This window comes from Mesoplodon densirostris, chromosome 2, assembly GCF_025265405.1.
Source record: "Mesoplodon densirostris isolate mMesDen1 chromosome 2, mMesDen1 primary haplotype, whole genome shotgun sequence".
Classification (NCBI taxonomy): Eukaryota; Metazoa; Chordata; class Mammalia; order Artiodactyla; family Ziphiidae; genus Mesoplodon; species Mesoplodon densirostris.
This window is the reverse complement of record NC_082662.1, coordinates 30116221-30127647: the sequence shown is the minus strand read 5'-3', so window position 1 is coordinate 30127647 and position 11427 is coordinate 30116221. Positions and strand designations below refer to the sequence as shown.

Below are 11427 nucleotides of genomic sequence, written 5' to 3'. Positions count from 1 at the left end.
TGACATGTATCTGTGCAAAGTCCTGGATGCTTCCTGGAGTGAGTTATTGGTGCGATCATTAAATCTGACAGCAAATTGAGCTCATCAAACATTTATGGAGCATCTCTGTGTGCCATCCAAGTCCTGTGCTGGGCATGGAGTCGGGGGAATGTGGCGGGGAGAGAGCAGGAGAGCCAAAGAGGGAAACAAGAGCTGTGAGGGAGACCTGCAGGTGTCAGAGGAGCCCGGGGGGAGGCATCCAGTAGGCTTCCAGGATGTCCAAGAATGAGTAGGAGTCAGGAGGTGGCGAAGCAGTAGGGTGAAACGAACGTACAGAGGCCAGAGAGCCTGGGGAGCCTGCAGTGGCGGGGGGAGGGGTGGCAGTGAGCAGGGGCTCAGGGGCGCCCAGGCACCCTTGGCTCTGACGGTGGCCGGCGTTGGGGGGCAGTCCCTCCCACCTGGGCTGCCACGTCGCCCCATTCCAGGGCCATCAATTCTCAGCCCCTTCTCTGGCCAAGCCCCCCACCTGGAGTGGCCTAGCCGCCTCCCCTCTAAGAGCTAGAGTAAGTTTTCCCTCCTCAAACCCACAGGCAGCTTGGGGCTGGAAGAGAGACTCTCTTTCTCAGTTTGCTTCTCTCTCTGTCTAGCTTGTGCTCTCTGGCGCACTCTCCCCCACTCCCTCCCCCATGGCAGTCTGTCCCAGAGGTTAAGAGCTCAGGTTCTTAACAGACCTCCGCTCAGATCCCGGCTGCCAGCTGTAGCCAGTGGGCGCATCACTGTACTTGTCCGAGCCTCAGACTCCTCATCTATAGAAAGAAAAAGCACAATAGTTCCTTTTTCCCAGGGACCCTGTGGGAATTAAATCAAATGCAGAATATGCAGCACTTAGGTGGTGCCCAACCAGAGGTGTGAGCTGTCATCCTCACTCAGACACCCCTCCCTCCAGAGGAAACACCTGCTCTGGGGTCCTGCAGCAGATCTGCCCCACCACCATGATGCTGTCGGTGCTGGGATGGGGCAAGTTCAGGGAGCTACAGGGTATAGGGTGGGGATGCTTCCTGGAGATCCACCTTGCCAAGGAGGAAAGAAAAGTGGGCCGCTGGCAAGGGGCCCTGCCCCTGCCCGGGCTCCTGAGTGGACTGGGGGCTCTTCCTCTGGCGCCCAGCCTGCCTGTGCTCCTCCACAGTTCTCCCCACCCCAGACACCCTCCCAGCTGAGCCTGAGGTTGCCTGCACCCTCCATCACCCCCCACGCCTAGTGAGGCCTCAACTCAGCATGGGAAGGGGACCAGGGCTCCCCAGAGCCAGGGCTCTCTTGAGTCCTTCTGTGGGGGTGCCATGACCTTGGCCTCTGGCCCACCCAGGCCAGAACTGCTCACTCCCCTCCCCCTGCTTCCTGCGGCAAGCTCTGCCCCTCCACCTGCTCCCCCAACCCTCTGCCCCCCAACCAGGCAGAACATTCTGGCTCTGTGATGTGTGAGCACCACCTCCACCCTAATAGCCCCCAGCTCAGGTGGCAAGTGCAGGAGGGCCCTTATCCCCCTCCGGAGAGGCCACACGGTGTGGTGGTTAGGGATTGGGGCTCAAGAGTCAGAGTGCCTGGGTTTAGGCTCCGACTGCACCTCGGTTTCCTCATCTGTAAAACAGGGCCGACAAGCCTCGCAGGGCTGCACGTGGATGGAACGTCAAAGAAACGTTAGGGCAGTGCGTGGCCAGAGCTTCCGTCAGCAGTAGCTGAGTGCCAGGCCTACACCGTGTGGCCTCACGAGGCCCAGCACCAATCATGGTGCAGATAGAGCAGGTGGCCTGTGTTGAGGGAAGGTGTTCTGGGCAAGATTCTTAGTCTAAGCTTCTGTTTCTACGTCTATAAAATAGGGGATTATAATTGTATGAGCTGGTGGGGGGATCATTAAGAGGATTAGTGATGTGAAGCTGGTGAAGCCCTGCCTGGCACGTGGGGAGCCCTTAGGTGGCAGGTGTTACTATTATGCTGGGGCTGAGGGAGGCTGAACGACCTGCCCAGGGTTACAGAGAGGTTGATGGCAGAGCTGGGTTGGCAGCTTCACCGACCTTCTCCGGACCCCCGCGTTCGTTCCTGCAAAGCCCTGAGTGATACTGAGTTTGGAGGAACACCGCACTGCAGCTCCAGACTCAGCCCCACGTACATCCCTGGGTGTGCACAACGCACCCGCACTCCCTCCTGTGGCCAGATGCAGGTGTGGAGAGGCCCCTGGGTGGGGTGAGGAGAGCCCGGAGCAGGGATGCCAGGGCAAGTGAGACTTTCCTGGGGTGTGTGAAATGCCAGGCTAGTCCACTGTGAAGATATTGATGGGTGCTTGCCGTGAGGCACTGTGATACCTCTAATCATCACAGCAGCCTTGAGAAGCAGGTTGTTAGCTAAGTTTAAAAAAAAATTTTTTTTAATTTGTTTTATTTTATATTTTTGGCCGCGACCAGAGACCAAACCCAGGCCCCCAGCAGTGGAAGCGCAGAGTCCTAACCACTGGACCACTAGGAAATTCCCTAGCCTAGCTTTTTTTTAAAAAGAACTTTATTGAGGGCTTCCCTGGTGGCGCAGTGGTTGAGAGTCCACCTGCCGATGCAGGGGACACGAGTTTGTGCCCCGGTCCGGGAGGATCCCACGTGCCGTGGAGTGGCTGGGCCCGTGAGCCATGGCTGCTGAGCCTGTGCGTCCGGAGCCTGTGCTCCGCAACGGGAGAGGCCACAGCAGTGAGAGGCCTGTGTACCGCAAAAACAAAAACAAAAAAAACAAAAAAAACAAGAAAAAGAACTTTATTGAGATGCAATTCACATAGCATACAATTGATTCATTGAAGTGTACGAATCAATGTTTTTTTTAAGGTATTCACAGAATTGTGCAACCATCACAGCAAGCAATTTAGAACATTTTCATCACCCCTAATAGAAGCCCTGTGCCCATTAGCAATCACTCCCCATTTCCACTCCCCCCGGCCCTAGGCAACTACTCATCTATCTACTTTCTGTCTCTATAAATTTACCTATTCTGAACATACAAATAGAATTAGATAATATGATTTTGTGACTGGCTTCTTTACTTGGTATAATGTTTTCAAGATTCATCTGTATTGTAGCATTTATCAGTATTTCCCTTCTTTTTATTGCTGAATGATAGTCCGTTGTATGGATATACCACACTATCCATTCATCAGGGGATGCACATCTGTGTTGTTTCTACTTTGTGGCTGTTATGAATAATGTCACCATGAACATTCATGTACACGTTTTTGTGTGGACGTGTTATTCCATTTTACAGATGAGGAAACTGAGGTTCACAGAGTGGAAACCTCTTGCCCAGGCTTCCCCAGCTGGTGAGCGGAGGACTCAGGGTGGCCATCCAAATCTGGAGCCTGTGCTTCTTCCCAACCCAGGCCTTGTTCTCAGAGCTGAGCTAAATGCTGTGACAGGGCTAGATCAGGACACAGGAGTGAGGGGTTAACTCTATAGAGGAAGGGATGACAGCTTCCCTGGGCCTTGAAGGACGAGTTGGAGAGAGGAAGAACACTGCAGGCAGAGAACTAGCAGGTACAAAGGCCCAGAAGTGTGAGGCTGCCTGGTGTCTGGGGCAAAGGTATGGGGGAGGGGAGAGGCAGAGAAAGGGGTGGCAGGTGATAGGGTTGGAGACACAGGCACCCACTAGGTGATTAGATTTAAAAGGCCTGAACGCCATGCTGGGCACCAAGGACTTTTTAAAATTTTTTGTCTGCATTGGGTCTTTGTTGCTGCGCACAGGCTTTTCTCTAGTTGCGGCGAGTGGGGGCTACTCTTTGTTGCTGTGTGCAGGCTCCTCATTGTGGCGGCTTCTCTTGCTGCGGAGCACAGGCTCCAGGTGCGCAGGCTTCACTAGTTGTGGCACACGGGCTCTAGAACGCAGGCTCAGTAGCTGTGGCGCACAGGCTTAGATCCCACTGCATGTGGGATCTCCCGGACCAGGGCTCGAACCCATGTCCCCTGCACTGGCAGGCAGATTCCTAATCACTGTGCCACCAGGGAAGCCCCTTCTTTTTTTAAAAAATCAATTGATTTTTGGCCACACAGCTTGCGGGAGTTTAGTTCCCCGACCAGGGACTGAACCTGGACCCCTGGCAGTGAGAGCATGGAGTCCTAACCACTGGACCGCCAGGGAATTCCCACAAAGGACTTGATCCTGAAGGCAGTGGGGAGCCCCAGAAGGGCATCGACATAATGTGAGGTCAGAGAGACCTTAGTCAAATCCCAGTTCTGGGACTTCCCTGGTGTCACAGTGGTTAAGATCCCATGCTCCCAGGGCTTCCCTGGTGGCACAGTGGCTGAGAATCCGCCTGCCAGTGCAGGGGGCACGGGTTTGAGCCCTGGTCCGGGAGATCCCACATGCCGCAGAGCAACTAAGCCCGTACGCCACAACTACTGAGCCTTCACTCTAGAGCCCGCGAGCCACAACTACTGAAGCCCCCGTGCCTAGAGCCCATGCTCCAAAACAAGAGAAGCCACCGCAGTGAGAAGCCTGCGCACCACAACAAAGAGTAGCCCCTGCTCGCCGCAACTAGAGAAAAGCCTGCGCGCAGCAACAAAGACCCAACACAGCCAAAAATAATAAACAAATGAATGAATTTATATGTTAAAAAAAAAAAAGAATCCATGCTCCTGATGCAGGGGGCCTGGGTTCGATCCCTGGTCAGGGAACTAGATCCCACATGCATGCCGCAACTAAGAGTTCTCATGCCACAACTAAGGAGCCTGCCTGCTGCAACTAAGCCCCAGTGCAACCAAAAAAAAAAAAAATCCCTGTCTGCTTCCTAGAGACCTCTGCATTAGTTTTGTCATCCGGAAAATGGGAATGACAATAACAGTACCTCGTTAAAGTGTTAGGAGGATTAAGTGAGCTTCCATCTCTAGAGAGCTTAGCCCCTGGCTGGCAGAGAGCCAGCCCAGCACATGGTAGTGGGTGTAATCATCAAACAGTTTCTGGCAGAGCTGTGCCAGTGTTAGAGATGCTCTGGAAGGGCATCTAGCTGCCAAGTGAATAGTTAGGGGGAGGCTGTTGTCCAGGGAGGGGTCCTCGGTAGACTTGGGGGGGCGGTGATAGAGAGCTATGGGCAGGATTAGGAGAGGTTTAGTAACTTCTGCAGACTCTGAGACTTTGAGAATTGCTTGTGAATAATATCTAAATTCTGATCTTTTTGTGAGTCCCTGGGCCTGGTGCCAAAGTACCCATGGGCTGGCTTGATGGCCCCTCTCGTTCCTCCCTGCAGCAAGCCCAAGGACGCCATGCGGGGCGCTCTGACGTCCCTGTCTTCGCTGCCGCCGCCACCTCTGCTGCTGCTGGTGCTGGTGCTGGGGTGCGGGCTGAGGGCGGCCGCCAGCGGTGGAGCCGCCGGGGCAGCGGGCTACCCGCCGGTGCAGTACGTGCAGCCCATGCACAAAGGACCCGTGGGGCCGCCCTTCCGCGAGGGCAAGGGCCAATACCTGGGTGAGCACCTCCCCGCCCCGCCCCGCCTCGGACAGTCCTGACCCCCAACTCCCTGCCTCCCGACCTCCACCAGCTCTTCCCAGGCGCCCCCGCCTCCGGCCACAGCCCCTCAATCCCCACCAAAGACTTTCCCATCTCCACTTTCTTCCTCATGCTGGTCCGGGGCGGGTGCAGAAGGGGGGTGGGGAAGTGGGGTGCCGCTGGCTGGCGGAGATGGTCTTTAGGTAGAGGGAGGGGCGGGAAGGTTTGTGGGGAAGTTGGGGGGGCGGGTCGGCTCCGATTGGCTCTAAGGAGGGATGCTGGTGCCACCTGGTGGCCACTCCACCCCGGTCAGGCAGGGATGAGAAGCTCTTAGGGAAGGCCTAGTCTGGGTGGGTTGGGTGCTAAGAGCCCTGGGTGTGGATACCCTGCCGTTCCCAAGGTGCCCACGGAACCTCCTAAATTCCATCTTCCATGAAAGCAGGGAGGGGGGGACCGGGCCTGGTCTTCATGAACAGATACAGAACCTTGTCCCCTCAAGTTGCACCACATGCTGGTATGGGGAGCGGGAAGATGGGTCCCCTGTCCCCACTGTCCAGGCCCCTGACTGTCCCTTCTCTCTCTTTCTCTCTCAGAAATGCCTCTACCGCTGTTGCCAATGGACCTGAAAGGAGAGCCTGGTCCGCCTGGAAAACCCGGGCCGCGGGGTCCCCCTGGCCCTCCTGGCTTCCCAGGAAAACCAGGCACTGGAAAACCAGGGCTACATGGGCAGCCTGGACCCGCTGGCCCCCCTGGCTTCTCCCGGATGGGCAAGGCTGGTCCCCCAGGGATTCCAGGCAAGGTTGGCCCACCAGGGCAGCCGGGGCTTCGGGGGGAGCCAGGGATACGAGGGGACCAGGGCCTCCGGGGTCCCCCAGGGCCCCCTGGCCTACCTGGGCCCTCAGGCATTGCTGTCCCTGGAAAACCAGGCCCCCAGGGGGTGCCAGGGCCCCCAGGATTTGGGGGGGAGCCAGGGCCCCAGGGAGAGCCTGGGCCCCCGGGTGATCGAGGCCTCAAGGGCGAAAATGGAGTGGGCCAACCAGGGCTTCCTGGAGCCCCAGGCCAGGGGGGTGCCCCCGGACCCCCTGGTCTCCCTGGTCCAGCTGGCTTGGGCAAACCAGGTTTGGATGGGTTTCCTGGGGCCCCTGGAGATAAGGGTGCGTCTGGGCCTCCTGGGCTACCAGGACCCAGGGGGGAGCCAGGAGCTTTGGGCCCCAAAGGGCCCCCTGGGCTGGATGGTATGGGGGTACCAGGGCCAGCAGGGGTGCCAGGGCCACAGGGCCCACCAGGGGCCAAAGGGGAGCCAGGCACCCGGGGCCTTCCTGGCCTGATAGGCCCCACTGGCTATGGGATGCCAGGGCTGCCAGGTCCCAAGGGGGACAGGGGCCCAGCTGGGGTCCCGGGGCTCTTGGGGGACAGGGGCGAGCCAGGTGAGGATGGGGAGCCGGGGGAACAGGGACCACAGGGACTTGGGGGCCCCCCTGGACTTCCGGGGTCTGCAGGGCTACCTGGCCGACGTGGGCCCCTGGGGCCTAAGGGAGAGACGGGGCCTGGTGGACCCCCAGGAGTGCCTGGCATTCGGGGTGACCAGGGGCCTAGTGGCCTGGCTGGGAAACCTGGGCTCCCAGGAGAGAGGGGGCTTCCAGGGGCTCATGGACCTCCTGGACCGACTGGGCCCAAAGGCGAGCCAGGTTTCACGGGCCGCCCTGGAGGACCAGGGGTGGCAGGAGCCCTGGGGCAGAAGGGTGACTTGGGGCTCCCTGGGCAGCCTGGCCTGAGGGGCCCTTCTGGAATCCCAGGACTCCAGGGGCCGGCTGGCCCTATCGGGCCGCAGGGTCTGCCAGGCCTGAAGGGTGAACCAGGCCTGCCGGGGCCCCCTGGAGAGGGGAAAGTGGGGGAACCTGGCATGGCTGGGCCTACAGGGCCACCTGGGGTTCCAGGTTCCCCAGGACTCACGGGCCCTCCTGGGCCTCCCGGACCTCCCGGGCCCCCTGGTGCCCCTGGGGCCTTCGATGAGACTGGCATCGCCGGCCTGCACCTGCCCAATGGCGGCGTGCAGGGAGCTGTGCTGGGCAAGGGGACCAAGCCCCGGTTTGGGCTGGGCGAGCTGTCGGCCCACGCCACGCCCGCCTTCACCGCTGTGCTCACCTCGCCCTTCCCTGCCTCAGGCATGCCTGTGAAGTTTGACCGGACCCTCTACAATGGCCACAGTGGCTACAACCCGGCCACCGGCATCTTCACCTGCCCCGTGGGCGGGGTCTACTACTTTGCTTACCACGTGCACGTCAAGGGCACCAACGTGTGGGTGGCCCTGTACAAGAACAACGTGCCAGCCACCTACACCTATGACGAGTACAAGAAGGGCTACCTGGACCAGGCGTCTGGGGGGGCCGTGCTCCAGCTGCGGCCAAACGACCAGGTCTGGGTGCAGATGCCCTCGGACCAGGCCAATGGCCTCTATTCCACCGAGTACATCCACTCCTCCTTTTCAGGATTCTTGCTGTGCCCCACATAACCCATGCTGCCCCGGCCTCCTCCTCTTTAGCGGCAGAGAGACCTTCTCACTTACAAAGAACCTCCATTTAAAGAAAAAACCAAAGGCCGAACAGAGGCAGGAACAGAGGCGGCCGTGGCCTCGGCCTGAGGAGACTGACTGGGTTTCTCCCGCCGCGCAGGCTGAGGTTGTTTCTGGAAGAAGGTGGCCTGCGTTCCTCTCCCCCGAGTGTCTGTGCAGCGTCGGGGTTGTGCCCCCTCTCCTGCCCTGCCTGGCCTGCAGGCAGGGCCCCAGGACACTCTGCCCAGCTGGTGGAGACCCCTGGCCCCTGTGAGTGCTGGGCTCTGCTGGGCGGCAAAGGATGCTGCTGCTCTGTGAGTCAGAGCTGAGAGGGGACTGAATTCCCCCACCCATTCCCCCGGGCAGACATCTTCACAGCCCTGCCCTTCCGGCCTGCCCGCAGACGGCCCCTGCTCAAGGAATGGGGAAGGGCCTCCCTCAGTTCTTGGCTGGGGCTCTTCCGGCTGCCCCGGGCGGGACCTCCAGCATAAGACGGTGGGTCCCCTGAAGAGTTTTTGTTTCTCTCCAGGGGAAGGGAGAGGAGGGGGACCGTCGAGGTAGCCAGTGGACACCCCGTCAGGACTGCCACCCTAGCGGTGGGGCGGTGGCATCAGGCCTGTCCCTGGCAGGTGCAGGCGTGTGGCCCCTCCTTCAGGCTCTCAGGAAGTGCCGACCCCCCTTCACTGCTCAGGCTGCAGCCATGGGGAACGGTGGTTTGTGAGGGGTAGGGGCATGGGTCTGGGGCAGGATGGCAGCTCTTCACGTTCATCTCCATCCCCCAGGCTGCCCCCACCAGCTCTGGCTCTGTCCATCATGAGGCCAGCCACCCAGGCCCCTAGGGACCGCCGCAGGCGGGCACGAGGCAGGATGGGCAATCAGCAAACATGAGTAGTCCTCCCTTTCTCTCCTTTCAACTGCTGGGGGAGGGCTGATTTTCTCAGACAAAATTGTAAGGGATCCTTGCCACCCCCAACCCCAGTATCCCCAAGGCAGAGAGCTTCTTGTTTACCCTCAGAACAAGGTGCACACAAGCTTGGGGATGAAGGCCACCGCCTGCTTTTTCTTAATAAGAGCCATATGATGGGTGTGTGTTGACTACAGGGGTTAATCTGCTGGGGCTTCCTCTCCTTCACCCTCTGGTTCCAATTTCCTGTCCTAGGCAAGATTAGGGCCCAGGAGGATGAGGCCCTGAGAAAAAGGGTGCCAACAGGCCCCTTTGGAATGAGTTGGATGTTTCTGCCATTTTCCCCAATCAGAGCTCCGCCCTGCAGGAAACAGGCAGGACCCCCTCCCATGCCCTCAGCCTCTAGTTCAAGCTGAGTGGATAGAGCTGAGGACCCAGCGTGAACCTGCTCCAGCTCTGGCCCAGGCCAGCCTTCCTTCCCACGTTGAGGAAGGAGGCTGGCCACTGACTTCTTTTATTTTTAAAACATCCTTATTGGAGTATAATTGCTTTACAATGGTGTGTTAGTTTCTGCTGTATAACAAAATGAATCAGCTATACATATACATATATCCCCATATCTTCCCTCTTGCATCTCCCTCCCACCCTCCCTATCCTACCCCTCTAGGTGGTCACAAAGCACCGAGCTGATCTCCCTGTGCTATGCGGCTGCTTCCCACTAGCTAGCTATTTTACGTTTGGTAGTTTATATAAGTCCTTGCCACTCTCTCACTTCGTCCCAGCTTACCCCATGTCCTCAAGTCCATTCTCTAATAGGCCTGCGTCTTTATTCCCGTCCTGCCCCTGGGTTCTTCATGCCACTGACTCCCGACTTGTTACTCTGTGGCTCCTCAGGCCCATCGCCTGGCCACAACTTCTCCAAACAAAGCAGACCGTTTGCTTGCTTTAACTTTCAAAAGGAGAGACGAAAACCCAAATCTGCCCAAGTGACACTTCAAGAGCAGGTTGTGGCTACGGTTCCTGGTGGGTTTCTTATTCATCGGCACCCACGGGTACCAAGTCTCAAATCATACCTCGTGGGGCCATCTGCTCAGCCTCCTTCCTGGGTCAAAGCCACTGCCATCTGACCTGTTAGGGAGGGTTCTGTCGGGCGGAAATGCATCAGCTCCTAGTGGGAGCCCAGGGCCCTGAGGAGGGTACAGGGAGCCAAAAAAAAAAAAAAAAAAAATTGCTGTTTCACAGAACTGAGTTTCTGCTAAATGTCATTCCTGAAGCCTTTGGGGAGAGGTGGGTGGTGTTTCCGAAATATTTATGGGATTTCCAGGTGTCTACTTAACTGACTAGCTTTGATAAACTATGTCAGGTTTTAACAATGAAAACTACATTACCTTGTGCATTTTTATATTCTGATTCCTCGTTTTTGTTTTTTTTTTTTAAGATTAAGGTTTAAATGTTTTCCGTTAGTAATTTCCTTTCTAACCTGGTATAGGAGCTTAGTTCTCTACATACCTATTATGTACCCTGTGTCACAGAAGATTCGGGGAAAAATGCACTTGGGAATCAAAGAAAATGGGACTTCTTTTTGAAAAGAAAAACAACGGTATTGACTGTATTGACACAATCTCAATAAAGCCTGTTGAATAAACAGCACTGTGCTGAAACTGGCATTGATTCAGAGGTGTCTCGAGCCTCTGGATTTCATAAAGCACCCAGGGAGCTCTCTGGGGCTCTTGCTCTGTGCCCTCTCAAGGAGCGTGCATTCCTCCCAGCCAGGGGTCCTCTCACCACCGCATCAGAAATGCTTGATTCTCTGAAGCTGCCGAGGCTCTGCACCAAGTAAATGCCAAGAGGCATTTTAAGAAAGCAAAGTAAGGCAGTGGCTGGAGCTAGGGGAGACGGATCAAGCTTCCCTGGAACATTCCTGCAAGCTCTCAAGGGTAGTGGAGCATGACAGCTGGCTCAGGATCCCAAGGGTCAAGTTTCAACATCTGATACAAATTATGAATGAAATCAGGAATCTTTGCTCCTGTGGGCGGGGCTAGTGCCAGGCCCAACGCTGAAGGCAGGGCCAGGGGAGCTGTCCTGGGAGAAAGCACTGCCCCATAACTTGCCGTACTCTGGGAATCTGGACAGCCGACCTGAGACCAACCTGTGCCCTGAAAAGTGCTGTGGTTTTCCCCAGCCTGGAAGAACCCCATCTTGGCTGAAAGCAGGCCTGTCCAACAGTCCTGAAACCTCAGGCTAGCTGCAGAGCTGGGCATGCGTCTCTCTCCACCGAGGCTGGAATATCCCTCAAGTTTGAGGGGAGGTGCCTCCTCCATTTCAATTTTCCTTTCTTCAGAATGGATGGTGTGCAGAACTTCGCAACAGGCCAAGGCCTTTGACTGAGGCCCAAGATGCAGAATGAGGCCTGGCCTTCACCTGAGACGATGTGCCCCCCTCACACAAAGGTCAGCAGTCCGGTGATAACACGGTCCCCTCTGCA

General features: G+C 57.2%; 1 protein-coding gene across 1 annotated transcript; it reads left to right on the top strand.

The window, feature by feature from the left end:
* The first annotated feature begins 5264 nt into the window (after nucleotides 1-5264).
* Nucleotides 5265-9147, top strand: COL8A2 (collagen type VIII alpha 2 chain). The gene is made up of 2 exons (XM_060082240.1): nucleotides 5265-5466; nucleotides 6081-9147. Exons 1-2 carry the CDS (start codon nucleotides 5265-5267, stop codon nucleotides 7997-7999), a joined length of 2121 nt encoding a protein of 706 aa, XP_059938223.1. The 3' UTR covers nucleotides 8000-9147.
* Nucleotides 9148-11427: the final 2280 nt, after the last annotated feature.

Bases quoted from the DNA above. Each gene is read 5' to 3' on its own strand.
- COL8A2 (XM_060082240.1), top strand. From the start codon at position 5,265: ATGCGGGGCGCTCTGACGTCCCTGTCTTCGCTGCCGCCGCCACCTCTG. The intron at 5,467-6,080 runs GTGAGCACCTCC...TTTCTCTCTCAG, and splicing joins GGGCAAGGGCCAATACCTGG to AAATGCCTCTACCGCTGTTG.